Here is a 25,768-nt window from a genome sequence, read left to right as displayed (position 1 = left end):
TGCCAGCCGCAGCCCAAAAAAAAAAACACCGCCGCCCCCACCGTCCCAAAAACCCACAGCCAATCTCCGGGATGATTTGTGAAGGGTGGCGGGACGGCAGGCTGAATGTTTGGCGATGAAGCCAAATAATCGATTCTTCGAGCAAGTGTCAGACTTGACTTTCAAATTTGACAGTTGATGCCGCTTTTTCCTGACGTTCTTTTTTCAAAATCACGTGCACTGCTGAGAATAATTTTGCCGGAAATAGAAGCCATTTCCGTACTTCACCAATGTAAATCCAAGAGATTCGTTTACAACTAAACCTAAGTGACCAGACTTCAATCTAGGCACTCATACAAGCAATCAGGCCCACTCAATGTCTGGAATAAATGGCAGATTGACCAGTATCGACAAACCCCAGATGAATTGATCAGCTGCAGCAACTACAGAGTGACTGACACTACAGTCTGGAGTTGTACACGTCACTAGTGTGTTGGCAGTCCTGCCTGAGGAGGACTAGCCTCTCCTGGAGGTCTGGACCTGGGGGAATACTACGAAGGAAGCGTTGCGTCAGCTGGCTTGACAAAACCTGGCAATCCTGGATAACTGGCCTCACGAAGGCAGTTATCAACTGGCTCTGTCAACTGAGGATTTTCCAATCCAGCTATGAGCACGGTCACATAACAGAGAAGGAGTTTGTAACAAATATCCAAGCGCATGCAACATGGACAGATCAATTTGAACATGTTATTTAGACTGTAAAAGTGGGAAGTATGGGGAAGAAATGGATTACTAATATTTGTGTTCTTCTCTCAAGAACAAACTATTATAATGAAAACACATGAACAATACAAAAACATTGTTAACAGCAAAAAGTAATGCTGCTGCCAAGGCTAGAGAGAATTGTTGGAGAAAAATTGCAGATAGTAAATGTCAATAAATAGGCTTATCACTGCCTGTCCTTAAGTCACAGTGTGCATACTTTTCATTGATACAATATTGTGTCGTGACATTGAGGCTGTGAAAAGATTTTCTATTCATTAAGTCGGCCTCATGCTCCCCTGGGCTGCGCTGATGGAATATGGGTGCAATCTACTGCTTCAATCAGTATCGGGAATCCTATGAAAGGATTTCAGCACTTAATATGCAACAGTAAATTTCATTCACTATTGTTATCTACAGTCAACTAATGTAAGTTACCTTCTATTAGATAGAAGCCCTCTTTTATAGCCACCGTGGGCAAATAACCTGGAAACACTACATTTATTATAAGAATGATCTAATAAATATTAGGCTATATCTCTGATATAATAATTCATCATGGAAAAGCCAAGTAGTTCTGCTGGTCTCTAAACACTGTTGCCCTGCAAAAAGCCCTTCTTACTACCTGTTCATTTAATAGTAGACCTGTCCCCCTGTACAGTTCTTTACTTACTTGTCTCATTCCTTTGCATGCAATGTTTTTGTTCATATCTGGTTCTTGAGATGGAATTGTTGCAGTAAAGGTTATTTAAAAAAAGGCCATGGGATCCTCTAGGAAGGGCGATGCCATTGATTTGATTTTGAGTTGATTGAGTTGATTCATAAGGAGGCTGACTTTTTATGTTTGGATCCAATAGCCTGAACCTCACCTGCACCGGAGCAGGTTAGCTGTGCAGCCTAAGTTACCATGGTGATCTACCCTGCTATAAAGTGAGCCACCGCCGTGAGACCGAAAAGCCAGGGTTAAGCCCCAAGTTAGCTCACTAACCCACTAATCTTACTTTGTAGCATACCCCCATGTTGTTCCCAGCTCTAATACAGACAGCTGATGGCAAAGACAATGCTTGATTCTATAAGACATGCTTTCCAGATACACATTACAGCTGTTTAAAGTTAGGCTTAACTTAACATGAATTACATCAACTTCAACACAGCTCAACTTTCAGCTCCAAGCATATCAACATCATGGGATGGTTAGAAGTGGTTGTCCTTTCTCCCCCTCCCACTCCTCAAGTACCATACAAGTTAAAGGAATGACCTCAAACACACAAAGGTTACAGCTCAAACCACAAAGCAGAATGGCTGTCATTGGGAACCAGAAGCATCTCGACCTAGGAAAAAGGTGGCCTGGTGGTAATTGTGTTAAGTAAACCTATTGATTGGCCTGCTGAAGCAGAGCCAAAGGGTGTGTGAGCTGATGTTTGGGGCTGATTCTGTTCCCTGCCTGCCTGACACTGTACGCTATCAAAGCTCAGGGGAGAGAAAATCACACTCATTCCATGGATAGTTTCTGTCCTTCCTCCCTCCATGTGTGTTTTACTGGCTGAAGCACTGTTGTAACACTGCTGGTGATGTACCTTAGATTTCTGGTATTTTTCTTATTCCCATGGATAACTGACGACATTATGTCACATCGAGATATTTCCAGCGAAGCTACAATGGAGTTTAATAGAAAGTTTTCCACCCATCTATAACAACCGTAAACGTCAGGTTTTGATGTCAGTCTCTAAGAACCAAAGAGCGAGGGCTTCTTTTTAGACTCAGCATTTTGCATAGACGCTCAACAATGTTACCGGGAGAAATCCATCTTAGACGAGGCAGAGATACCAATTCCTCCACTGGCAGCAGCTTCAATAGACCAGAATGCAACACAGCCACAGCTCGCGCCTTTGTAGATCTGACTTCAGTGGCGTGTGAAATACAACGGCCTGTTCAATGGCTTTTTTGTAACTTGAACAACCTGACACGGCACACCGTGGCACTGTTCTTTCCACTCTCACTTTTTCTCGGCTGGAAAAACTTTCTACGCCATCATCATCGCTCTCTCCATCTACACACGTATACAACACGAGTCAACAACAAGTCAAAAGTCATTCTGGGAAATGTAGGAAATCACAAAATTAAATTACAAGACTTCATCACAAAATACCTCCTAGAATGCATTCAACGTCACAACTTGATGATATCTAACAGTGCAAGAGTATCGAGGTTGGATATTGCCTTTAATGTGAACTGCAGTCCTTAAGCTTATTAACAGAGAACTTGCTCCATGCAAATGTCATTTGGCTAAATAAACGAAACAACTGTGAGGTTAGGTAATCTTTTACAAACACATCCTTAACGCAAACATCCTTAACAGGGTGGGAGAGGTGTTCTTCCCCAACCTCGTACAATTCACTCAGGCAACCCAGGCAGACGGCGGGCCGCTCAGCTAAAACACAGAGGGACGCCAAACCCCCTCCGGTTCCAATTTCTGCATCGTTCTCATTCACACCGACGTGAACCTTTTAACCTCAACATCTGCTTTAATCCCCGGACTTCCTCGAAGGGACGCAAACTGACGACGGCGTCCCGTCTCTTCTTACCGTGCCCTTGTCCTGCAGGCACATCATGAGGGTGCACACGTCTCCTGTGGCTTGGTGGTTGACGATGATCATGGCTTCCTCTTCGGAGATGGGCCTCACGTCGTCGCCCCACTCCATTACTGTAGGGAAACAGTACAAAAAAGACACTTAGGTCAAATACTACGTACAAATAACATCTTTCCACAAATTTGTTTTAAACATCTTGGAGTGCCAGATGGGTAGGTCTCACTACATCAGCACAATTCAAACACTTTCAGGTAAGTTGTTAAGCACAGGCCCCCTTAACACCTGGCCTTAATGTGCGTCTTGTATCCGCATTGTGTCTAGGTATGATGTAGCTGAATTATATTTAAACCTGGAATTAAAATGAGTCTCCGGTATACACACCGTAACCCCACTTAGTCTTTCCCCTCGCCAAAATGCCGACTGTCATGTGTCACTTCCTCTACAGAATATTTACATCCTGACCATCCAGTTTTTGACAAGTTACTGTGTGAGCTGTCTGACACCCGTTTGATTTGCATGTGCTTTCTGATCTGAGACACACTGCATTTACACTTTGTTGTTAATGTGGCCAAATGCGTCTCTGACCACCTCCAGAGGTGCTTTGGATGATCGGATCTTCATCGGATCTTTGTCTTGGGTGCATTTATTTGTCTTTATTCTAATTTTTACTATATTCAATTACAGTCTGATGAGCCAGGACACATATTAATGCCAGGTGGAAAGGGGGGTGACAAAGATGTTCAGCGTGTGGTTTTCATGGGATGGTTAGAAGTGGTTGTCCTTTCTCCCCCTCCCACTCCTCAAGTACCATACAAGTTAAAGGAATGACCACAAACACACAAAGGTTACAGCTCAAACCACAAAGCAGAATGGCTGTCATTGGGAACCATAAGCATCTCGACCTAGGAAAAAGGTGGCCTGGTGGTAATTGTGTTAAGTAAACCTATTGATTGGCCTGCTGAAGCAGAGCCAAAGGGTGTGTGCGCTGATGTTTGGGGCTGATTCTGTTCCTTCTGAGGTGCTTTGGATGATCGGATCTTCATCGGATCTTTGTCTTGGGTGCATTTATTTGTCTTTATTCTAATTTTTACTATATTCAATTACAGTCTGATGAGCCAGGACACATATTAATGCCAGGTGGAAAGGGGGGTGACAAAGATGTTCAGCGTGTGGTTTTCAATGAGAAGGAGAAGTGAGTTTCAGGAAATGGTATCACTATCACTCTCACTATTGTCCACTCTGAACAGGGCAGAGGAAACTGTCTGGGAGAAAGAAAAAAAACACAAGGGATGGTCTGTGTTGTCATGGCATAATATGGCATAGACTTTCAAATCCTTTTCCAGCGATTGTCTGATTGTCTTTCTGGCGCTCATTGTATTGTCATATGTGGCTTACCCCACCCATCTGGCACTGCAAGAAGATTAAAACAAACACCAGGAATTATTCACAATTAATATCTCACTCAGGCCTGCGACAAATAGAAAAGAATTCGAGTTTACAGATTACAGTCAATATAAAAGTAGGACACTCCGATTATCTTACTGGACAATGTTTCAACATATTGCCGACCCATACACTGACCATCATTAACAGGGTAAAAATGTAATAAAATGTCCCTCTAAATGGGTCAAAAATGTAGTAACACCTGTTAATGTAATAAACTGCTAATGGATAATGTAGTAACATCACTTTAGCACATTAACCGGCATATTACATTCATATAATATATTACATTTTCAACTCATTTATAGGGACATTTAATTACATTTTGATAAGTTATTACATTATTATTAGTGTTACAGGGTTCTACGCTGACATTTTTTTCCGCCAAGGAGCAAATGAAAATAGAAATATTCAAAAGGACACAAAAACACTATGGAGCATTCCCTTTGAAATTAACTGAAAATACTCATCCCTACTTTGAATCTGAAGATGCACTCGTGCTCCGATTTCAGTTTCTTTTTTTAGGTAGCGTGAATTTATTTTTAGGAGTATATGCTTCTAAAATAGGCGCACTGCAGAAGCCTGACAGATTATAACCAGAATATCCTTAAGTTGCAAGAAGTAATCATCGTGTTACATGTCTAGACACAGTGTTATTAGTGGACTTGTTGGTATGGGAGCTACCTCGCTCTGAAATAACATTCTTCTGTTAGGATAAGCAGTAAGCGACATCCTGCTAGAACAGGACCATCAAGCTTATTTGCATTCATATGATCCATAAATAAGGCTTCCCTCCTTAAGCATAACCTCGCACAGCATCTTTGCTGGGAAACCTGACTGCAAGTGAAGTTTCCCTTCTGGGATAATAAAGTGACTGAACTGAACTGAACTTTGCAAGGCCGATAACAGAACCAGGGAGCTGTTCTCGCTCAAAGTGATAAAACTAATAGAAGGAAAACAAGCTGTAACATATTTACTCAACAATTACACAGAAATTGAGCTAGCTACACCCTGCTCTTCACCCTGTACCACAGAAACCTAATAACCGTGTTTCCGCTTTTCTCCCATGACACAAAAAAGCCATTTCACAGGTCTGTTTCAACATGTCCAACAATGGTGTAATGACGAGATTGAGAAAGCCTGCAGGCTACACTGTAAATAAACCTGAAATACTAACACAGTTTTCAGTGATGCAGTGTTCAAACTGACAACGACCGGTGTCTCTATCAGCACCTATTGGGGCAGATCTCCAACGGCACTCCGCTCCCCCTTCTGATTTACATCGACGGGCCTCTATTGAAAGCTTACAGGCTACTTCATTAACCATTCCGCCTGTATCTGACTGTTGACAGGAAACACACAGGAGCTGCAACAAAGGAGGAAACGAAGCTCGTGGTAGATGAGGGGTGACGACAATGGCCCTCCTGCAGAACACATGCCTTTGCAATTCGACAACTCCGCATATTAACAGAAAGCCAAGGAGGCCTGCGAAGATGTAGGCTAGCCAAAGCCACAGGGTGAGAAGATTCAGCTGGGATGCAATCAGTCAGTGGGAATCCCCGTAGTTCTGGGAGGGCCTGGCCAACTCCAGCTCTCTGTGTAATGCAAATGCGTGTACCAGGCGGGCCCGAGGGTGCAGAGTGAGTGAGCACTTGCCGTCTACTGGGGAGTCTGGGTTAAGATTGCTGAGGTAGACAGGGCTTCGTCAAAATCGCTTTTATTCGCCTAGTACAGCACGTCAGGAAATAAAGTACACACATTACGAGACAGCTACACAATACAGGATTGACATATTTGGTGCAGGACAAAATGTAACAGGACCTCATAAAGAGAGGAGACAAGACGTCCTGTATGACAGCGTACTAAACAAACACATGACAAGTATACATTCAGAGCCAAAGAACTGCTCAAGGAAAAATACAACCTAAAAACACTGACAGTGTTAAAAAAAAAAAACAGCTAGTGGCGATGAACCTTGCATATCTGGGCCCACTTTGTTGTTTGGTGGTGTATTTTTCTTATTACCATGGATACCTGGCCGAGCGTACATGACATGACGTCACATTGAGATATTTAGATAGAACTACCAAAACATCAGCTGTTGATGGTTTTCGTTTCTCCACCTACATGCATAAGCAACAAGTTCATGCACGCTCTCTGGGGGTTGTCGAAAGGCATTCTGGGAAATGTAGGAAATTACTAACTGAAGAATATCACAGAGATAACAGTGTAAAAGTATTCAAGGGTGGATTTTTCTCTTCAAGTGTAGCAGCACTGGCATACATGGCAACAGTAGTGAGGGGGGTAGAGAGTTCTAATTGTGCAGTAGTGCAGTGTACCATAGGGTCACAGTCATGGGTAAGGTGGAGCAATAGGATCAACTTGAGAACGCAGTGAGGCAGTGGTAAAGCAAAACAAAGTGACAAGGATCTGCCGGTGCAGCAAAGTCACAGATGTGCAAAATACAACGCGGTTGATAAATAGCCAGAGCTGCACAAATTACAGATGTGAAGAACACAGCGAGGTTGACAGATAGCCTGTATTCCGTCATTTTGAAGACCTTCCTGTCATTAGCACTAAAGCCTCGGGATATTTGAGGAGGAGCTCAGCTGATGGTGAGGGAAAAAAAAGTCAGATGTCTGTTCTTGAGAGTCTAGGACATTCCAGCTTTGCTTTCCCGAGGAGATCGAAAATGTTTGCCTAAACACAAGATAAGCGAGGCTGTTGCTAGGAGATGTGACATCTGATCTGCATCTTCAAGGGAGCCTTTCATTGATTGTTCCATTCTCTAATAAAGTGATGAATAGGAACCGAAAACATTCTTAATGATCAGGTTACCTCAGGCCTACAATTATACGCTCAATTTACTCAGGCAAATAAGAGTTTTCCTGAAATCAGCAGCTCAAATGTATATATCATGTCATCTAAATACCATGTTGGCAGATATCCAATTGAAATATACTGTACAACATATAAAAAATGTGGTAAGCCTTTTATGTTCCAAACTGTGCAATTATATGCAAGTGTAGACTCCATTAAATGAGATCTTGTGTCACCACTCCAAGAGAGCATAATTGAAACCAACCCATTAGGATTAGGCCTAACCATTTCTGCATGACCCACAGTAAAAGACCCACAGTAAAAGACACTAATATATGGTGATAAAGGTAGCAAGCTGGTCTCATTCTCAAAGCCACCATCAAATTAAACCCACTATACTAGCTGCTAAGTATTCAGCATGTTCACAACAAGATTTAGTCATGGATTACTAATGCACAAATTATTCATTCAGCAGTTCATTAGCAGATATTGGAAAACATATTCCATGGGTAGATGCATGAACAAAAACTGCCAACGGTTTAAGGCAGGAGGCTCCTTTTTACCTCATCTCACAGTAGTTACTGTTTATTATATAATAACAGTTACAAGTGTTACAGCCAATTACATAGGCTTTAGAGCCTATGAAAAGTTACTGGGCTTAAGCTTAGGCATTGATCCTTGGGTATACAGAGCAACGGGGCGGTCAGTGTTCATACATCTACATCCTCTGATGCAAGGGGACAAAGGATCTTCCAACATCAAACACTCTTGCTCAGGCAACCTAGCTGGGGTTAATCAGGCACTGGCTTGAGTTTAAAATAAAATAAAAAAAACATATACTAAAAAAGGACGGAGGGGGATAACGTGTTGGCATGTTCAATTTAGGCCTCTATTTCTCCCCCCCTGACCTCAGGAGAATAAGATCACTCCTCTCGAGCGCGGGAATCGAGAGCACACTTCGAGACGAATGACACGCCTGTCACACTCGGGGGGGTGGCGCGCGTCCCCCGAAGGCAATGTCATTTCATAAGGAGCATACCTTCATGCTCGCTGAAGTCCCCATTGTCGTGTGAGAGGAGCGTAAGTGATATCACAGAGATGGGTCATCTGTCAGACAGAATACATTAGGGAAATTGTCTTTGAGAGATGACACAGTTAGCCCGGCAGGAGGACAGCCGTGCTGCAGGCAGAGTGTCTAATCCAGTAACGGTGGTCAGCTAAATGGCGTACCGCTGACCTTGCCCCCCCCCCACCAGTTTCTCCAGTAAATTAAGGTGAGTGGCAGTTTGTCCACACTCAGCTTGGCAGCAGAGAAGAGTCTAGCAGGGGAAAAAATACCAAAAAAACAACAAAAAAACAAAACAAAACGACGGATGGCCTGTGTGGTAAACCAGAATACGCAGTGAAAATTTGCAATGATCGGTTTCATATTTTTCATAACAAAAATGCCACTTCACACAGAGTGGGAAATTAATGCCAGCCAGCAGCCAAATGCTGGTAAATTCTGGCAGGCAACAGACCATCATTTGGAGTTCTTGTTCTGTTTTAAAAGACTAGTTAACTGGTAAAATAGTGAAAGCTGTAGTGAGTCTTGGGTTTTACCAGCCAACGAATTTAATAAAAAATGCATCATACTCGCAGTTTCCTGGATGCTTTAACATTTGATGACAATAACACACATTCTTGCAATTTCCTTGAAGCAGAAAGGGATAGTCATACGATTTCCTGAAACTCACTTCTCCTTTCTGGTTTAAAACCACAACTGTTAATTCTGACAAGTCTACAAGTCTAGATGCAGAGTCGGCAGCAAAAAAAAGAAACAACAAAACATGATGGCCTGGTCCGGATGCTGGCTGAGTACCACTACATTTGAAGAGAAACATATCTACAACATCAAGAAGACTTCCGCAATACTAGCCTCATTCGCAGTAACTAAACTGTTGTTGTGTAGCTATAACATTAAGTTAGTCTCATGCACTGAATTTGACAAATTTTGGGCCTCTATCAAAAGATAAATATAAGACAAAATATCGTCCTCTTGATTGACCCCAAGCTGCAGTGCCGTTATTCCAAGCTTGCTCGCCTCCTTTACTTGGTCCTCCACCAGTGCTACGAGGACATGACCATAACAATAGGTCTACCTATGTTTTCATGCACTAGAGGGGCCGGTTGATACATTAAACTTTTACGAAAGTCTGTCAGCAAGATACCAAAAGCGTCCTTTCCCTGAATAAAAGCTTTTAAAAGCGTATACTGCAAGGCTTTTAGAGCAGGTATATTAATCTTTTTAATAGTGGCTTCTATCACAAGATCAACGTTTAGGCTACATCTTCATCCACCATTGCTTCTGGAGTTTGATTACGCCATCACCAAGGCCCCCCTGCCCACAAACCGAATAATCCAATCAAAAGGCCAGGATGTCCGCACATTATAAACGCTCCCCTCCAAATAGGAGACTACCAGAACTGCAAAGCAACAAAAATTTTAAATACAACAGGCATGGTAAATGAGCGAACTAAAACATTGTCACGTTCAGACTCTGGAGAAGTATTTTGCTCTCTAACAGTGGGCTGATCTTAACTTTCGACTTGGTCACATGGTGCACGCTGCACATCCAAACGTGACTGCTCATACGTAATGGAAGTGCTTGATATACCACACCAGGACTTTCAGGGGAGTTGAAAATATAAGAAAAACTTCCATATTGCCAAATGTCATTAATATTAAACAGGCTACTATGATACTGAAAGACAGCTAACCTACCAGAGTGTAACAATATAGTAGAGTGGAACTATTCTTCTTGACAATACATTGGGTGAATGATGTTGTTATCCTGATTATTCCAGGAATGCAGTAACTTCAACTACAGGAACAGTTGATGCTGCACACCTAGCTAGCTGCCGTGGGACTGGACAGCATCTGGACTTGTCTGTGTATTAGTTTCCATAAAAACAAATAGAGTAGTGATTCCAAGTGTGGATTCAAGCAAAGCAATTCAAAACTGTTTTAGCTGAGGCCCCAAGTCAGTCCTGTATATTTAATTCCCTGGGACAAACAGAATAAACACATAGAGAGCAACATATAGAATTCACCAATTTACACCGCAATGGTCTCATTTTTTTTTTTTACAGCCATTATACTATGCTATCAAAATTAATTTGAGAATGATATAATGAGGTAAATATTCTATACATAGGGGCTTTATTTGTGGAAACATAAAACCGTGATATACGATTATCTACAATTAATTATGCAGCACTTGTCTTTAAGGTAAAATATTGAAATACTTTTGGCATGAAAAGTTTGTCATAACCAAATCACTGAAAGATAAAGGGTAACTAAATTTTCATTAACAAAATGAACAGCAGTTGCTGGTAAGAATTCAATTCAAAGTGAATTCATCCAAGCCCTACTGCTTAGCAAGTCTAAAGTCTGATCATTCTTGGACCGAGACAATGTTTGCATGCTCTATAGACTTATGACTGATAGTCACTATCTTTAATCTCTGCCAGGCCCAGCAGACCACCCAGTCATCTGACATGCAATGGTAACTTAATCCTGCTGGCTTTAGGGCACCTGTTTGTGCCCACCGCTGTACGTGTGACATTCTGGAGAGGCAACATGCAGTTGTGCCGCTTTGTGACAGAAGGAGGTAAAGGGTGGGATGGGGGAGGTGGAGAGGGTGACAATCCAAATGATCACATGATAGTACTGCCACTAAATACAACACTGCGTTTCCCATACACTGTTAACATTGGGCCGGACCGCCTAGCTAAATTAACAGCCCGCCAAGTGCATTTTTTAAAATTAATTTCGGGTGGATTCATTCGTGACGCATGAAGCTGGCAGTTCTTGATGATGTAGTTTTCAAACAATCAGATTTAATGCTGCCAAGCACCGAAAGTGTGTTATTGAACTTCAAAGACCATAACTCATTGCACCTATGACACAGCGCATCTGCTTGGAGTTGCAGTGTGTCTGCAGACACAAACTGAAAGGAGAGATGGTCTGAAACCGCCTCAACAATCAGATGGAAGTATAATAGTCAGCTAATGTTGCAATGTCATTAGCTTATACTGGACTGAGAGACATTAGTGCCTGAAAAAATGAGTTACTAGGCTTGGTAAATGAGACGTCAATAACAAGTCGTCAATAACCCCCCTCCCTGCACTGAAGTAAACTGACAACCTATGAGAAACACTGAAACATCTGTACTAGTATGCATGCAATGACTGCCAAAACACAATGTTATACCACACATGGTGGGTTTGGAAAGTGGTTCATGATGCACGGCTAAGTAAAGGCAGCCTAAATTAGCTATGCTAGGACCAGTCTGCTGTACCAGCAAAACTGATGTCTTCACAGAGAGTTATGAGTTATGCTAGTTATGCTTTCAGAAGTAAACACGTCATATTGTTGGGCAGTGCTCAGACGTCGCTCACTGAATGCTATGCTGAATCCCCATAGTTGTGATTATTACTTTCCATGTACAGTGGGATGGATGTCAGTGCTCCTCAGACATGCTGAAGGTTGTGCGGCCACGTCACCTCAGTAGTGATCAAAGACCAGCACTCTTTGAGGCTGCATGAATGCGATAGAGACTCCTCACAGTATAACCTGTTTGAAGGGTGTCTGAAACGCCTTTCCTCGGATCAAATATTGCAGCCTGTCTGGATGTTATACGGGTGAAATCAACACCTATAGGAATAGACTGATCTCGTCTCTTCGGTGCCAAAAAGGAAAAAAAAAGAAACTCTTGCACACACCCCTCTTGCCTCATCTCTTTAATGAGGCAAAAACATTCAAACGGTTTTGCTGTAGGCAAGCGGAGCATGGCTCCTGCTCCGAGTTGCAAGTTAGATTCCCGGAAAAAAGTAATGATATTCACTTGAGAGTACCGGAGTGCTATCACCTCACACTGCCCCATCTGCTCTCAGTTCTGCCATTCACCTAATGATTCAAACTAAGCCTTTATGAGAAGCTTGAGGGTGACCTTTCCATTCAGGCTGTGGGTCGCTCCACAAAATTATCCAACAAAGAGTTTTCAGAATTAGCCTAATTCTTTTTGTACAACCTGTGCCAGTGATATGGGATATATATGCCAATTCTCCTTATTTGGTCACTGTAACATGATCCCATGTCATGTACAAAGCACCATTGTTGTGCTCCTCCAACTGAACTGACGCAACATCCATCATCTCTCTGACAGTTAACCAAAGTGCAGCATGCAAAGTGCAAAGTTTCAGGCTGTGGATGAGTAGGCTGACACACCCCGGGAAGCAGTTATGTAGTACTCATTCATCGAAATGATTTGAGCGTATGGATGAATGTTGTTTTCGTCCTTAACAAGGCCTGGACAGAATGGAACGAAAAAATGTAGAGTATCGCAGTAAAGCTGTGACCTTGGGCACAACCTGAGGCTTTTAAATTGTAAGTGTTGTCCTGATGAAAAGGTCATTTAAATACAGCAGAGTGAACTAGTGGTTAGACAAGATTGTCCTGTGAGAGAAGGGTATCAGGGTTGATCACCCCAGCCTGCATCCATCCTTGTCTAAGTGTCCTTGAGCGCGAGTCACGACACGGATCCCCTACCTGCTCCAGGAGTGTTGCTCATGCATACTGACCCCTCTGTTATATCTAATACACAAGAAGTGTGTGTCAGAGAAATGTGAGAAGTACCAGATTCCAATTACACTGTGTGTATAGTGATCTGGTACTCTAAATTCCTGAAAATCTAGGCGCTATGTTGATAATCTTGGCTGGACTTTAATCACCACTATTATGGTCATATCTTACTTCCAAGCACTACTCATCGGGTCTGTAACACATATACTGCTCAACGCAAGACCAGGTGTTCTATAGGCACAATGCTTTGCATAATTAATCAGTACTCCTTGTTGCGCTCCATGTTCACCACTTAGTAATTTGTAAGCCTTTTGCTTGCGCCGCTGTGCAACCAAACACCACTGACGAGGCCGAATCACTTCCAAGACGTGAAACCGGTCAGTTGAGAGGAACCAACAAACGCTTGTGAGGTCCTGCTGTTCTCGTACCATGTGTCAGTCTGTGCTGTGTCACTATGCGAGCTGTCAGTATGTCTCTGCAGCAGCATCACCAAGGCAAATTCCTGTACATTGACCGCGCTTTAGCAATTAAAGTGATGCTGACTATCGTTGAATGCTCAAGCAGAATCAGCTACACTCTGAGCATATGTAACTATGCTGATTATATGAATATTTCATAATGGGAAAGGGTTCTATAGCACTACCATTTTAGAAGCAGATGCCCCTGAATATAAGGTCATGCTCCCTACAAAGTGGAGCGAAGAGCAGCTGTGCAGATTGAGATTCAAAGCAGAGATGGTCATTTTCAGTCATTACGCTACTATGTGTCTCTCCCCTGCTACTTACTTTTTCAATTCAGGAGCTCATATGCTCCTTGGAAAACATTTCACTACAGAGCCCTGTAGGATAACAACTACACATTTATACATCATACCCATGCAGTGGTCAGTTTGGATCAAGAGTGCATCTAAACAAGTTTTAGGGCAATCTCCTGTATGCTTCCCCAACTAGTAAACAATGGCCATGAAATCCAGGCCCTGTCTGCCAACAGCAGGAAAAAGGTCTGCATTCATGGTACATGGAACAGTGACAATGTGGCATGGGTAATAATAAAGTATCTTACCTGTATAACCTGCAACCCAGCCCCACGAAGACACCATGGCCAGCATCCATTTGAACATAATCCCTTCAATGTGCCAAAAGGTGGGACGGTCCCATATTCTCAGCGGCTGAAGCAGGAGCAGGTATAAGCAGTAGGATGGGATGGCTACACAGTTGTTAATGAACATAAACACGAAACGAATTAACGACCTCAGCAGAACCCAGCCCAGTTTGCGGGCGCCGTCCAGGAGCTGTGCCATCCTGATGCACACTGTCTGTAAAGAGACACACAGCAGAGGTTAGCATCCCTCAAAACAAGATAAGTAGCTTGCTCACGAAAGAGCACACCGAGGCATACGTGTGCACTTGCTGTTAACAGCCAGTCGAAACAATCGCCTGTCGTGTTCTGAATGAGAAACAAATCCGCCAGATAATGTTATGTCATGCACTCCTGAAAAAACTGAGTAGTGGGTCTGCCGCTAACCGGTTGAGGGTCGGGCTATTTAGCGGAATGAGAATATTACAAATGTGTAGTGAAAGCTATCTTAACGTATCCTACACTCACAGGTCGCACTGCAATGTATATTCAAGAGATTTATTCTGAACTGTGGTTTGTTTTCGTGCCTACCAGCTAGCTAGCTACCTAGCCGCTAGTTTGCATGCAATGATAGGACCATAAAAGGACCAGTCGAACGGGACAGGATCGAGTCCTACAGTTGGCGTGCTAGCTAGCAAGAGGCTGAGTTAGCACAACGGGAACAGATGTTAAGAAATGTGTCCGTTATGAGGTGTGACAATCCGTGTATCACTGTGAAACATATTGAAATGCATATTTGGGGTAGCTAGTAAGCTGAAGGACTTGGGTAATTGTCCAGACATTGTACCAGACGTTTGCTTGCACACTGGATAATGACAGAGCTGGTGCAAAGCGCAATATCCGCGTGTTTAGTGAGTGGCTGCTCCAGAATAGTCTGACCCTGGAATTTAGTAAAAGTCTCAGTTAACCACTGATGTTACTCACCCAGTTAATGTCACTGAAGCATCCAAGGACAGCAAAGATGTAGTGCAAGATATCGTGTCACGTGCAGCTAACCTAAATGGTTAAGTTAGCAATTTTTGCTAGTTAACATGTTAAGTCTCGATCAAATCTGGGGACACTGGTGGACATTTTTGATAAAATATACCCTGCGCGATATAACTCCAGTTCCACCCATTTAGCTATTCAGTGCTGCTCGGGTAGAATGAATCCCGGGCAACGCTGGCTCGCTAGCTGGCTAGCAAGCGACTCCACTTCAGCGTCGTTGGCTCCATCTCAATCAATGGCACCGGGATAATTCCACCGATGCAGCATCATCATCAAGTTAGCTAGCTAGTGAGCTTCCATTAGCAAATATGAACGAGAGACGATGCGGGCCTGGAATCAAGACTGCCGGTTAAACTGACGTTATACAAAAAACATTAACGAAAGATGCACTCCGTGCGTATCAGGTGCGGAGAGCAACGATTTTTCGTTTCTAGACTGGTATGACCCGTTATCTTTCTCCATAGCCCGATTCACGCAGCCATCACAACGAAGAGAGGATCTTCACCGGAGCTGCGTCAAGCTACCCAGAGGTAACCAGAGGAGTCCGGAAGTGAGTCGATTTTGCCTTCAAAATAAAAGCTGCACCATTACTCAAAACGTCGGCACGCATGTTGAATACGGATTATATTTTGAAAGCTAGGAGCGGAAGTTGTTTTTATTTCGGCTTGTTTTACACTTGTCTTCACCAGACGCCAGCTTCTAGCCACTAAGTGCGCAGGCTCCCTGATTTCAGTCAAACGCAAACCGTTTCATTATCCTTATCCAAGGAACTGAAATTCTGATTTTGTGACCATATGCTATGACTTCATATTAAGTCATCTGGACTCACTCCTAGCTTCAGTGTGACCAAAATGTTCCTAGATCTGCAATTTCATCGGTTTGCGTGATATCACTGTTAACATTCTGTTGCGTTTACTTTTATTCTGAAAGTGTGGGCTATTTGAACAAAGCTTGCATCATTATCAAAGTATGTTACAAATTTGAGATAGTTACTGTAACAAGGTATTCAAAGCCATTGGTAATAATAACGAGAACATTTAAGTGTGTTGCTTTGTAAGGTGATATATAACTTAATACTGTAGATGGCCTACAGTAATTAACACTTAAACCATCTAGTCCACTAGTCTAACTACTGACCATATCTCCCATACAATCCAGCCTTGTAAAAAGTCTAGAATTAGCATCAGACCAATTTTGGTGCTCTTTGGACCAAAATGATGCTTAGAGGCTGTTTAATGAATAGTTATGGTCTGCCCCCTGATGGTCCTTTTGTCTATTGCACTTTCTGAAGATGACACCGACTGAGGCTGTAAATCCAAGGACATCCAATACTATGGTGGTTGGAGCGAGACAACAAAATGGACAGGGAATAAAGACCAGTGTTGCATTATATCAAGCGGCAGACTGGTGTGTTGAAAATCTACACCATCAAGTTATATAATGGACAATAACGTGTAGACCTTGATGTGCACTCAAATGATTACATCATCCTGAGTGTCCTTTATGGCTGGTTAAAGATAGTTTACAAGGATTACGCATGGTGTGCAGCATTAAAATTAAATTGGATCTTTTAATCGATGAAAAAAAATATATGTACACATTATCTTGGGATTCTACAAGACATAACAGGTCAAATACATGAGCTAGGCGAGCCGTGGATGAGTTCAGAAGGTAGAGCACCAAGGGGACTTGGACTAGAAGCGGGCGTATGCGCTCCTCTGTGGAGCGGGCTGGGCCCCGGCCTGCTGCTGCTGCTGCTGCAGCTGGTGGCGGAGCTGCTGGGAGTAAGGATCCTCCAGGGACTTGACAGACACCGTTGTCTTGGGCCCGGTCTTCCACTCGATGCCGCTCTCGTCCACCACGGAGGCCTCCACGGTGACGGTGTGGGTGCCCAGGATGGAGAAATTGAGCAGGAACTGGGTGCTGAAGTAGTCATTGTGGGGTTCTACCCGCTGCTCAATCTCGTTGGTCTTGGTGTCCAGTGGAATCTGAAAGGTGGAAAATATGGGAAGGTTATTATTATGAATCAAACAATAGCTACAAACCCAATGACTTATTGCGTAGGAGGCAAGAACAAATCACTATACTCACTGAACAGATACGGCATTTACATGACATTTTAGGCATTTAGCTGACATTCTTATCCAGAGCCACTTTTAATGAGTGTGACAGTAAAATAAGCTTCAATTATTAGATCACCAAAAATACAAGCCACCAGCAGTCAGGAGTACAAGGGTCAGAGCCATCCTCATGTCCTGTGACTCTATAATCAAGTAAGACGAGTGCTAAGAAAAATGTATAATAAGAGCTTCAGAGAGAGGTAGAAGGGATTTTTTTTACCCAATGTTTTATATGACTTTTTATATGATACATATTCAAACCACCATCTGAATAATAACCAAAGACGAAAAGAAAAGGCTGGATACCTTGTAGTCAGGCCCCGTCTTGCTCTGGAGAGTGGAAGTGACGTTGAGGCAGACGGACTGGATCTTCCGGAAGAGTCCCGGGGTGGAGCCGTGCTGCACCACCCCCTCCACCTTCAGAGTCAGCTGCTGGCTGCTCTGCACTGGGATCGGTTCAGTCGGTGTCCGCGGGGACGGAGAGATGGCAAGCTGGAAAAATAAAAACAATGCATGTCTGGATCAATTTTAGAGAATGAATGAGCGAAAGAGAATGTCCTCTAAATGGCCGATTCAGACTGATCAAGAAATGTGATCAGATTCTCTGTAGTTGCAACTGTACTGTATGCCACAGTGGACACACATACAGTATATAGCTATATAATACTACTATAAGTGTTGACTACAGCCCCTCTGCACTGTATGTGAGGTGCTGTTGTCAATCACCCATGTGTGCCAGTACGTCAACATGTTCCTGCATCAACGTCACCGAGACAAATCCCTGTGCATGTAATGTGTTTGGTGATTTAAGTGATTCTATACATGATTGAAAGAGTCCACACATTGTTATCTGCTCCCGAGGTGTGTAAATGTATTAATACCTACACACTCGAAACGTCACCTGTGCATAGGTGTTAATACATTTACACACCTTGGGAGCAGAAACAGTGTGCAGACTCTTTCATTCTTCATGTTGTGGATTCTGTTTGGCACCTGGATCGGGATGTGTGTGTTTTTGTTCCTTTTCGGATTAAAGTGAATCTAAGTTAGTGAGTTACCTTAATGCTGGTTGACTGGAGCTTTTGGAAGAAATACCTCTGGAAGGACAGCGGGACCTTGAGCAAAGCTATGACAGCGTCACAGAGGCAACCTGTATGCTGAATAACAATACAAGCAAAAATACATTTACACTGTTGACATTTTAAGCATTTAGCTGCTGCTCATTTCCGGAGTGAGTAAGAATAAATGCAACAGTAGAATAAGCTTAACATCTAAAATTCTTATGTTCCTAGATCAGTGACACAAGCAGAGAATTTGTCACAACCACTGCACTTTGTAAGGCGAGGCACCCTGCAGCACAGCTACAAGCATAAGGAAATGAGCATATGCAAACTTGGTGATCACTGGGTGCACCGTGTTGACCTTACCAGGTAGGAAACAGGAGGGTGTTTCTTGCTAAGGCCCTCCACTTCCTCCAGCACACGGTTGAAGACCGACATCATCCGTCTCTCGTATTCACTCTCTGTCTGGACCGACCCCAGGGTGCCATACTCCTGAAAACTAGATTACGGAAACAGAGAGAGACAATCTGTTACAATCAAATGTTTGCCCGGAGAATGCTTCCAGGGAATTTGTATTAGGGCGAAGCACTTATGATAGCGATCCCTCAAGTATTTTGTGTAGCGAAAAACCTTTATATCAAATAAAAAAAAAGAGACATTTATTTTCATTCAATCCATGTCATGTACTCTAAGTGTGCAGCCCAAGGGCTTAAAAGAAATTCTGCATCTGTAAATTACGCCGTCGTTGGTTACAGCATAAACACACTCCTTAAACTACAGTATCATGCATAGAAACTCAGCTGATGTTTTCCCCCAGGCTTTACCAATATAGTGTACCACACATAGAATCCACCTTTTCTCAAACATATCTCAAGCCATTCAAAACCATCAAACCCCAAAAAATTCAGTCATTTTACAATAAAGCACTCTCCTCAACTCAGCTAAATGATGGATAATAGAACACAACATGAATTTCGTTTTCAGTTTTTCCCAAAATCACCTAACAAATAAATTCAGATACATCAGACTGGTCTACTCACCTGGCTGCCTGTGGGTCCAGAATCAGAGCTTCTATGACATGGGAGACGAGCAAGCAGCTCTGTTGTTGGCTGGATACGCAGTTAAAGAGAAATGCATTACAGCACAGAAACCAGGGCTTTCAAAAATACCACACAAGTGATGTGATTGAGGAGCGTTCATTTAACTGTTTGAAAAGGATACAGCTCCACGTTACGGAGGGTGGCATAGTCCGCATCGAACGACGACTGGTGTAAGTCAGAGTAACGAGCAGCAAGGCTTCTGAACTCATCCATGGATACTTTCATCTGAGAAAAACAAAAACAAAAAAAACAGATGGGGAAATAGTTACTTACAGCAGTGACCCCAATATATATCATACTTGAGCATATTCTTTTTGGATAGACACTTCCTACCAGCAAATTAAGTCCCATTCTAGCAGCGAGGTCGTACCTGCATGGAGATGCGTCCGCAGCGCTGCAGCTCATTACCCGAGGTGAGGGCGACGGTGGTGGCGATGGCGGGAGGGGGGCTGGTTTTCAGGCTGTTACAGGTACAAATGAGCTGCGACAGGGCCTGCAGCGTGTCGATACGCAGCTTCACAAACTCACACTGGAAGGTAAGCGGGCTCAGCGGAGTGCTGGCAGCCTGAGGGGAGAGATTAATATGATAACCATACAAAAACATCGTGATGAGATGGCCTAACAATGTACAGACAGGTATCAGGTGTGCTAATTTAATTCATTAATGATCTGCGTATTCAGTTCCGATACAAAGACTCTCCGCTGCGGACTGAGCATCAGCAGTTGCATCTGTCACTGATGACAGAGGCGGAGTTGTATTAATGCGTTTTGACAAGCAGATGCCTGGCAGTTACTGACTGTGAGGGAGGCGATGCCCTTCTGGTAGGAGCGCAAGGCCTCGGCGATGGCGCTCATGGCGGCGCTGTAGTTCCCGTCCTCCACGTGACTCAGGCACTGCTCCGCCTGGGAGAACTCCTTCAGGCTGTTCAGCCAGAAGTAGAAGTGCTCCGACGCCACGCGGGTCCGCAGGCTCTGGTACAGCTCGCTGGAGAACTCGTGGCATCCCTGCGGATCAGTGACAGGAGTTAAACTGTCCTGTCTCAGGTGCTGGGCTCGCTGAAATCCAACACGCTATGCTCCAAAGCACCTTTTCATTCAAACAAATGGATGTTTCTGCCCTCTCGGACCTTTCTCGGGTCTCAGAAGAGACCTAGGGGAGGCACACTAAGCCATTTCGGAGCATTGCGTTGCCAGCTCAGTTTGTTTGGTCTCATCCATGGGGATCAAAAACAAGGCCAGTCACAAAAACACAGAACACAGAGGGCACTGAAGGCCGTCAGAGCTTCAATGCAGAGTAAAGTTTCATAAGCATACAGTATCTAATAGGGATGGGTCGAAATATCAAATTCAATGTATCGCAATACAAAAATGTGACAATATGTATTGCGGGGCAGAAAAATGAAGCAATATTAGCTCCATTTTATTCTGCTGTATTAATCACAAATGAGACGCTTGCCCATCACAATTTCACAAGCTCTCCATCCAAATTATATTATTTTCACTTTGTAATGACATTTTTAAATTGCTGTTTACATTCTAGCAAGCCAATGCCATTGCTAGAAAGACATAATTCTGCACAGTCATACTTTGTTATCATCGTATCATGGTTGTATTAAATCGTGAACCCCATATCGCGTATCGACTCGTATCGTGAGATAAGCATATCGTCCCATTCCTAGTATCTAACAAGTATCATTGACATGTGCATTGCCAATACCAAAAGATGGCATTTAATACTTATTGAGGCCGATGTGTTGAAAATTATACACACGTACAGAGCATCAGATACTGTAAACAGATCAATGATATCTGTGCATGTCCCTTTAAAATAACCCAATACGGTTAGTGAGCTAGTCTGTATGAGTGTCAGTGTTATAGTCAAGCAGATGAGATCACCATGCGCGAGGCCTGCCGAGCGATGCGGTACACCGTCCAGCCGTTAGCCACGTTCTCCAGCTGCTGTTTGATGACCATCTTCACTTCGGCTGACAGAGAAGACTGGCTGGCCACGAAAATCACTGTTGCCAAGGAAACCTGCAGCAGTCACAGTGGGTGTGACATTGAGGTGTTAAAAAAAAAAAAAAGAAAATCAGCGGGACACGAGGGGCATAATACAAGTAAGCGATTCTTTAGACTGCATGTCAGCTACTCATCTAACATTTCAGGTTGTTTGTCAGAAGGATGCTTAGGCCAAAAACAAAAAGCAGAAATGTAAACGTGAGAAGAGGCAAGCTGTGTTTCTAATTCCAAACAGGTTTGTGCGTCCACTTTGATTTCTCACTAGAAACTACACAATTACTACTTAAACTGTCAGTTAAATGCCGTTAAATGAGACTCCCAAAGCTGTTTTATTTAAGACATAAAAGCTCCATTTAAGCGTTTTAAGACTCATTAAGGCCCTCAATTTAAATGATTTCATTTTTACTTTCTAAAGATTCGTGCTCCGACTCTCTCACCAGGAGCTCTTGCTGCTTGTCAGTGGAGGAGTGACTGGCCACTCTGTAGAGGTCCACCAGATCTCCCAGCATGCCGTCTCCCAGCACTGGCAGGTGGGTGGCGATGGCTGCCAGAGCGTGGCACATGAGAACGCGAGAGGAGTCACAGGCGGAGTGGAGCTGACCGAGCAGGAATTCCACTGCTGATTGGCTGAGGTGAGGTCGACTCTTCAGCAGCTGAACCAATGAGGTGAGGGCTGTCTAGAAATATAAAAAGACAGGCACAAAAAAGGTAGATAGGGAGCTGGATATTGCTAAGTCATGATGTAGAAGTAGGTTGGGTGATAGCGTAACCATCACATATATCGCCAAATGAATAATAAAATCAGAAAAAACATTGGCAAGGGAATTCCCCCGATACTTTGATGTATTCGTCCAATCACCAAACCCTAATGTCAACAACCTCGTGGTCGTATGTCGTCTTACTTTGAGTGTGGCCTGTGCACTGGAACTGCTGTCCTGACTGCAAAGCATCAGCAGAGACTCCACTCCCAAAACTGTGTCCTGCTCCAACTGCACTATATCTGGGGAAGGAAAATACACACAATGGCACTGAGCCCCGGCACACAATAGCAAATATCAGTGGGATGAGTTAAAACAAACAGAGAGATGAAAACACTGACAGGCAACGAGGCATGTGTGAGAGGACTCCCTGACCCCGTGGGCGTCATGCCCATTGTAACTAACCTTTCTCTGGACAGGAAATGGCAATGTTGGCGAGCACGATAACCCCGTGCGCGGCCACTGCCAGGTTGCTGTGGTAACAGCATTCCTGCGCCAGTTTAACCAGGTCAGTGAGCCGAGGGGGGACCGAAGAGCTACCTGCAGAGAGAGAGAGGATTGTGTTCCAGCATGGTGTAAATCAGTCCTGAGTTACTCAATTTTCACAATACAAATCAGCCAAATAACAGAACTTCAAACATGTACCTAAAGCCTAGTTTGAATAAAATTATCACATACTTAAAGCAATCTACTGAGTGACAAGAATGTCTATGTTGGAGACTTATTTAAAAGTCAACTCTACCTGTCACAGGGTTGAAGTACTGCTTGATGGCGATTGTTCCAGAGAGAGTGGAGAGGACAGCCAACATCCCCAGCTTCAGACTGTTGTAAGGGCTAGTCAGGGCGCACTCACACAGGGTCTGCAGCCACAAGGCATCAACACCATTAGATTACTCACACATTTCAAATCAGCATTAAGTAAATCCAGCAATGCAATTATCAGCATCTGAAACTCGACCTGAGTGTTTTCTCTGATCCAGAGGTGAGGAGCCTTTTTAGCCAAGAGCTTCAAGTCCTGAATTGCCAGTCTCTTGACAGCTTTCCTTGGGTCGTCTTTCAGGTATTGAAGGAGAAGCTGTAACTGTTGGGGGAGGCGGTCAAATAAAAAGACAATCATTTGGATTTTCTTGATGGGGTGCCAGAGTACAGACTTGATTTCTAAGCAACATCGCTATTAGGGATGGGATGATATTCTTATCTCACGATACCATACGATACAATGTAATAAATAAAAGTTCAATGACTCAAGTCTGACTGTGCCGAATTATGTTAATTTCTGAGCCACAAATCTTTCTACCAATGGCTTTGGCATGCTAGAATGTAAACAATTTAAAAATCTCATTACATAGTGAAAATAATATAATTTGGATGGAGAGCTTGTGATATTGTGATGGTCAAGCCGTCTCATTTGTGATTACTACAGCAGAATAAAATGGAGCTAATATCACGATTCATTTTTCTGCCCCACGATACGTATTGTCACATTTTTGTATTGCGATATATTGAATTTCGATATTTCGTCCCATCCCTAATCGCTATGTCTTTAACAGAGTTTGTCTTGACAAGCACTACACTAGGAGTTTTACTATATATGCTCAATGACAACAAGACGCCGCTTTGTCCTACCTGCTTAGGGATGTCGATGAGGGAGGAGGCGGCCAGCTGGGTGAAGGTGTGCAGGGTGACGATGACCATGGGGGTGGAGGGGTAAGAGTTGACCAGCTGCTGCAGAAGCTCTCTGCTGCTGGAGGCCAGGTTGGCATCGTGGTGCATGTGCTGCAGCATGGGGATCAACTTCAGCTTCAGGTCCACCGGAGTGTCCAAACCTGGGAGGGGGAGGTAGAGACGGAAGATGAATGGAATCTCACTGTAAGAGATTAACTGAATAAATCGACACCTGTCTGCTGAACGGCAACATTTACCAGAACAGGGATGAGAGGTGTGAGTGTTTTGAAGATAAAACAAAGTGTATTCACAATCCTTCTCTCAATGTGACCTGGGATTGGTCAGCGCACAGTGCTAAAAGTTTTTACCTTGAATCATCTCACTGATTTTGTTGCAAATTCCAGCTGCGAAGTCTCTGAAAATGAAAAGACGGCACAGAAAAAATCTCTTAGATAGTCTTAAACTCATGTGGCCCAAAGTAATTACACCGAATGTAAAGCATCATCCAGGATATCACATGCATTAAAGCTCATCTTAACCTGTGAACTCTGCTTACTTTGATTGTGCAGAGAAGCTTGCAGCAGCAAATATGGCAGCCTCCACTTCTACGTTGTCGTGAGAGTCCAGACTCTGGCGAATGCTGTGGTGGGCATTCTTCCTCTCTGGGATGATGGAGGCCAAACTACCAAGCATCCTGAATGGAGAACACCAAGGGAAAAATTTTAGTAAGAAAAAAACACCCATGCAATTGCATGAGCCAGTTAGTGAGTGAGTATAACAGGCTTCTTTGATTTAAATAAACATTATTACCTAAGAGTGATGGCTCTGGCCACAGGGTCATTGCTATGGATGACAGAAAACACCCTTTTGACAAATTCGTCCACGTTGAGGATCTTCTCCAGGTGTTTCTCGCTCTGCTGTGTTACCTTCAGCACACACAGGCGCAGAAAGTTGTTCCTGAAACAGAGTAAAACTTCTGTAAACAAATTTTGTTCAGTGTCACAATGAAATCTGTTTAACAAAGGCGATTACTCGCACAACATCCATACCCGAGTCTGAAGATGTCTGCTAGTTTCAGGAACGCAGAGTTGATGAGGATGGGGAAAGGATACTTCTGGAAGAGTTTGGGGAAGAGCACCACTGCCTCACACTGCTCTCCGAGCTTCCCCGACCTCAACCCTGCAAGTAGAGGGACTTAAGGTCAAAACAAAGCGGGGATATTCCCTCATGATATCAGTGAGCAGCAACAACATATATGCACATGATACAGACATGAAGACGAGACAACACGTAGAACCATACTCTCTCAGTATGCTAACGAGTTAGCCATGTTGGCTAGCTAACAAACCTTTGTCCAGCTCCATAAGAGCCGAATTGGCGTCAAGTTCTTGTTCGCCATAACCGGCCTCTGACAGGAATGACCGGGCCGTTGAAAGCGACATCACTCGCTAGTTTTTACAGTTAAAATAACTTTGTAAATCTTGACAGCGCCTGTAAGCCACTAGCATTTCTCTTTAGACGGCGAGCTGTACTCAAGCTAGGCGTCACGGCAACAACACTTCCGGTTATTTTTCAAAATAAAAGCTATCACAATTAACCTCCATTTTAAGGTTTTATTTCTTTGAGTATTTGCAAAAGAAAATGCCACAGTTAAGAGAAAACAAATTCTTACAATTGTTGAAGCAAGGTATATTTATTGGT

At 43.4% G+C, this 25,768-nt stretch overlaps 3 protein-coding genes across 3 annotated transcripts in view; all 3 read right to left on the bottom strand.

Moving 5' to 3' along the window:
- Positions 1 to 15,742, bottom strand: part of lpgat1 (lysophosphatidylglycerol acyltransferase 1) — a 35,085-nt gene extending 19,343 nt beyond the window's left edge. The window contains exons 1-3 of the mRNA XM_071919121.2: positions 15,282 to 15,742; positions 14,283 to 14,535; positions 3,327 to 3,445 (exon numbers count right to left, since the gene is read on the bottom strand). Coding sequence (XP_071775222.1) covers positions 3,327 to 3,445; positions 14,283 to 14,520 — 357 coding nt within the window. The 5' untranslated portion in view covers positions 14,521 to 14,535; positions 15,282 to 15,742. The remainder of the gene's footprint in view (positions 1 to 3,326; positions 3,446 to 14,282; positions 14,536 to 15,281) is intronic.
- Positions 1 to 25,768, bottom strand: part of enpp1 (ectonucleotide pyrophosphatase/phosphodiesterase 1) — a 200,770-nt gene that overhangs the window by 2,280 nt on the left and 172,722 nt on the right. The gene's annotated exons all lie outside the window — the stretch shown is intronic.
- On the bottom strand, positions 16,911 to 25,579 carry ints7 (integrator complex subunit 7). Its single transcript, XM_071919080.2, has 20 exons — positions 25,416 to 25,579; positions 25,117 to 25,246; positions 24,878 to 25,024; positions 24,624 to 24,761; positions 24,436 to 24,482; positions 24,029 to 24,228; positions 23,361 to 23,483; positions 23,145 to 23,262; positions 22,808 to 22,942; positions 22,547 to 22,644; positions 22,082 to 22,321; positions 21,522 to 21,659; positions 20,424 to 20,630; positions 19,996 to 20,190; positions 19,747 to 19,850; positions 19,566 to 19,634; positions 18,892 to 19,024; positions 18,523 to 18,621; positions 17,771 to 17,956; positions 16,911 to 17,332 (listed from the first exon to the last, which is right to left on the bottom strand). Exons 1-20 carry the CDS (start codon positions 25,507 to 25,509, stop codon positions 17,039 to 17,041), a joined length of 2,895 nt encoding a protein of 964 aa, XP_071775181.1. The 5' UTR covers positions 25,510 to 25,579; the 3' UTR covers positions 16,911 to 17,038.

Source organism: Centroberyx gerrardi, chromosome 18 (genome assembly GCF_048128805.1).
Source record: "Centroberyx gerrardi isolate f3 chromosome 18, fCenGer3.hap1.cur.20231027, whole genome shotgun sequence".
In the NCBI taxonomy this organism is placed as follows: Eukaryota; Metazoa; Chordata; class Actinopteri; order Beryciformes; family Berycidae; genus Centroberyx; species Centroberyx gerrardi.
The sequence above is the reverse complement of the archived record's forward strand: the minus strand, read 5'-3'. Positions and strand labels throughout refer to the sequence as shown.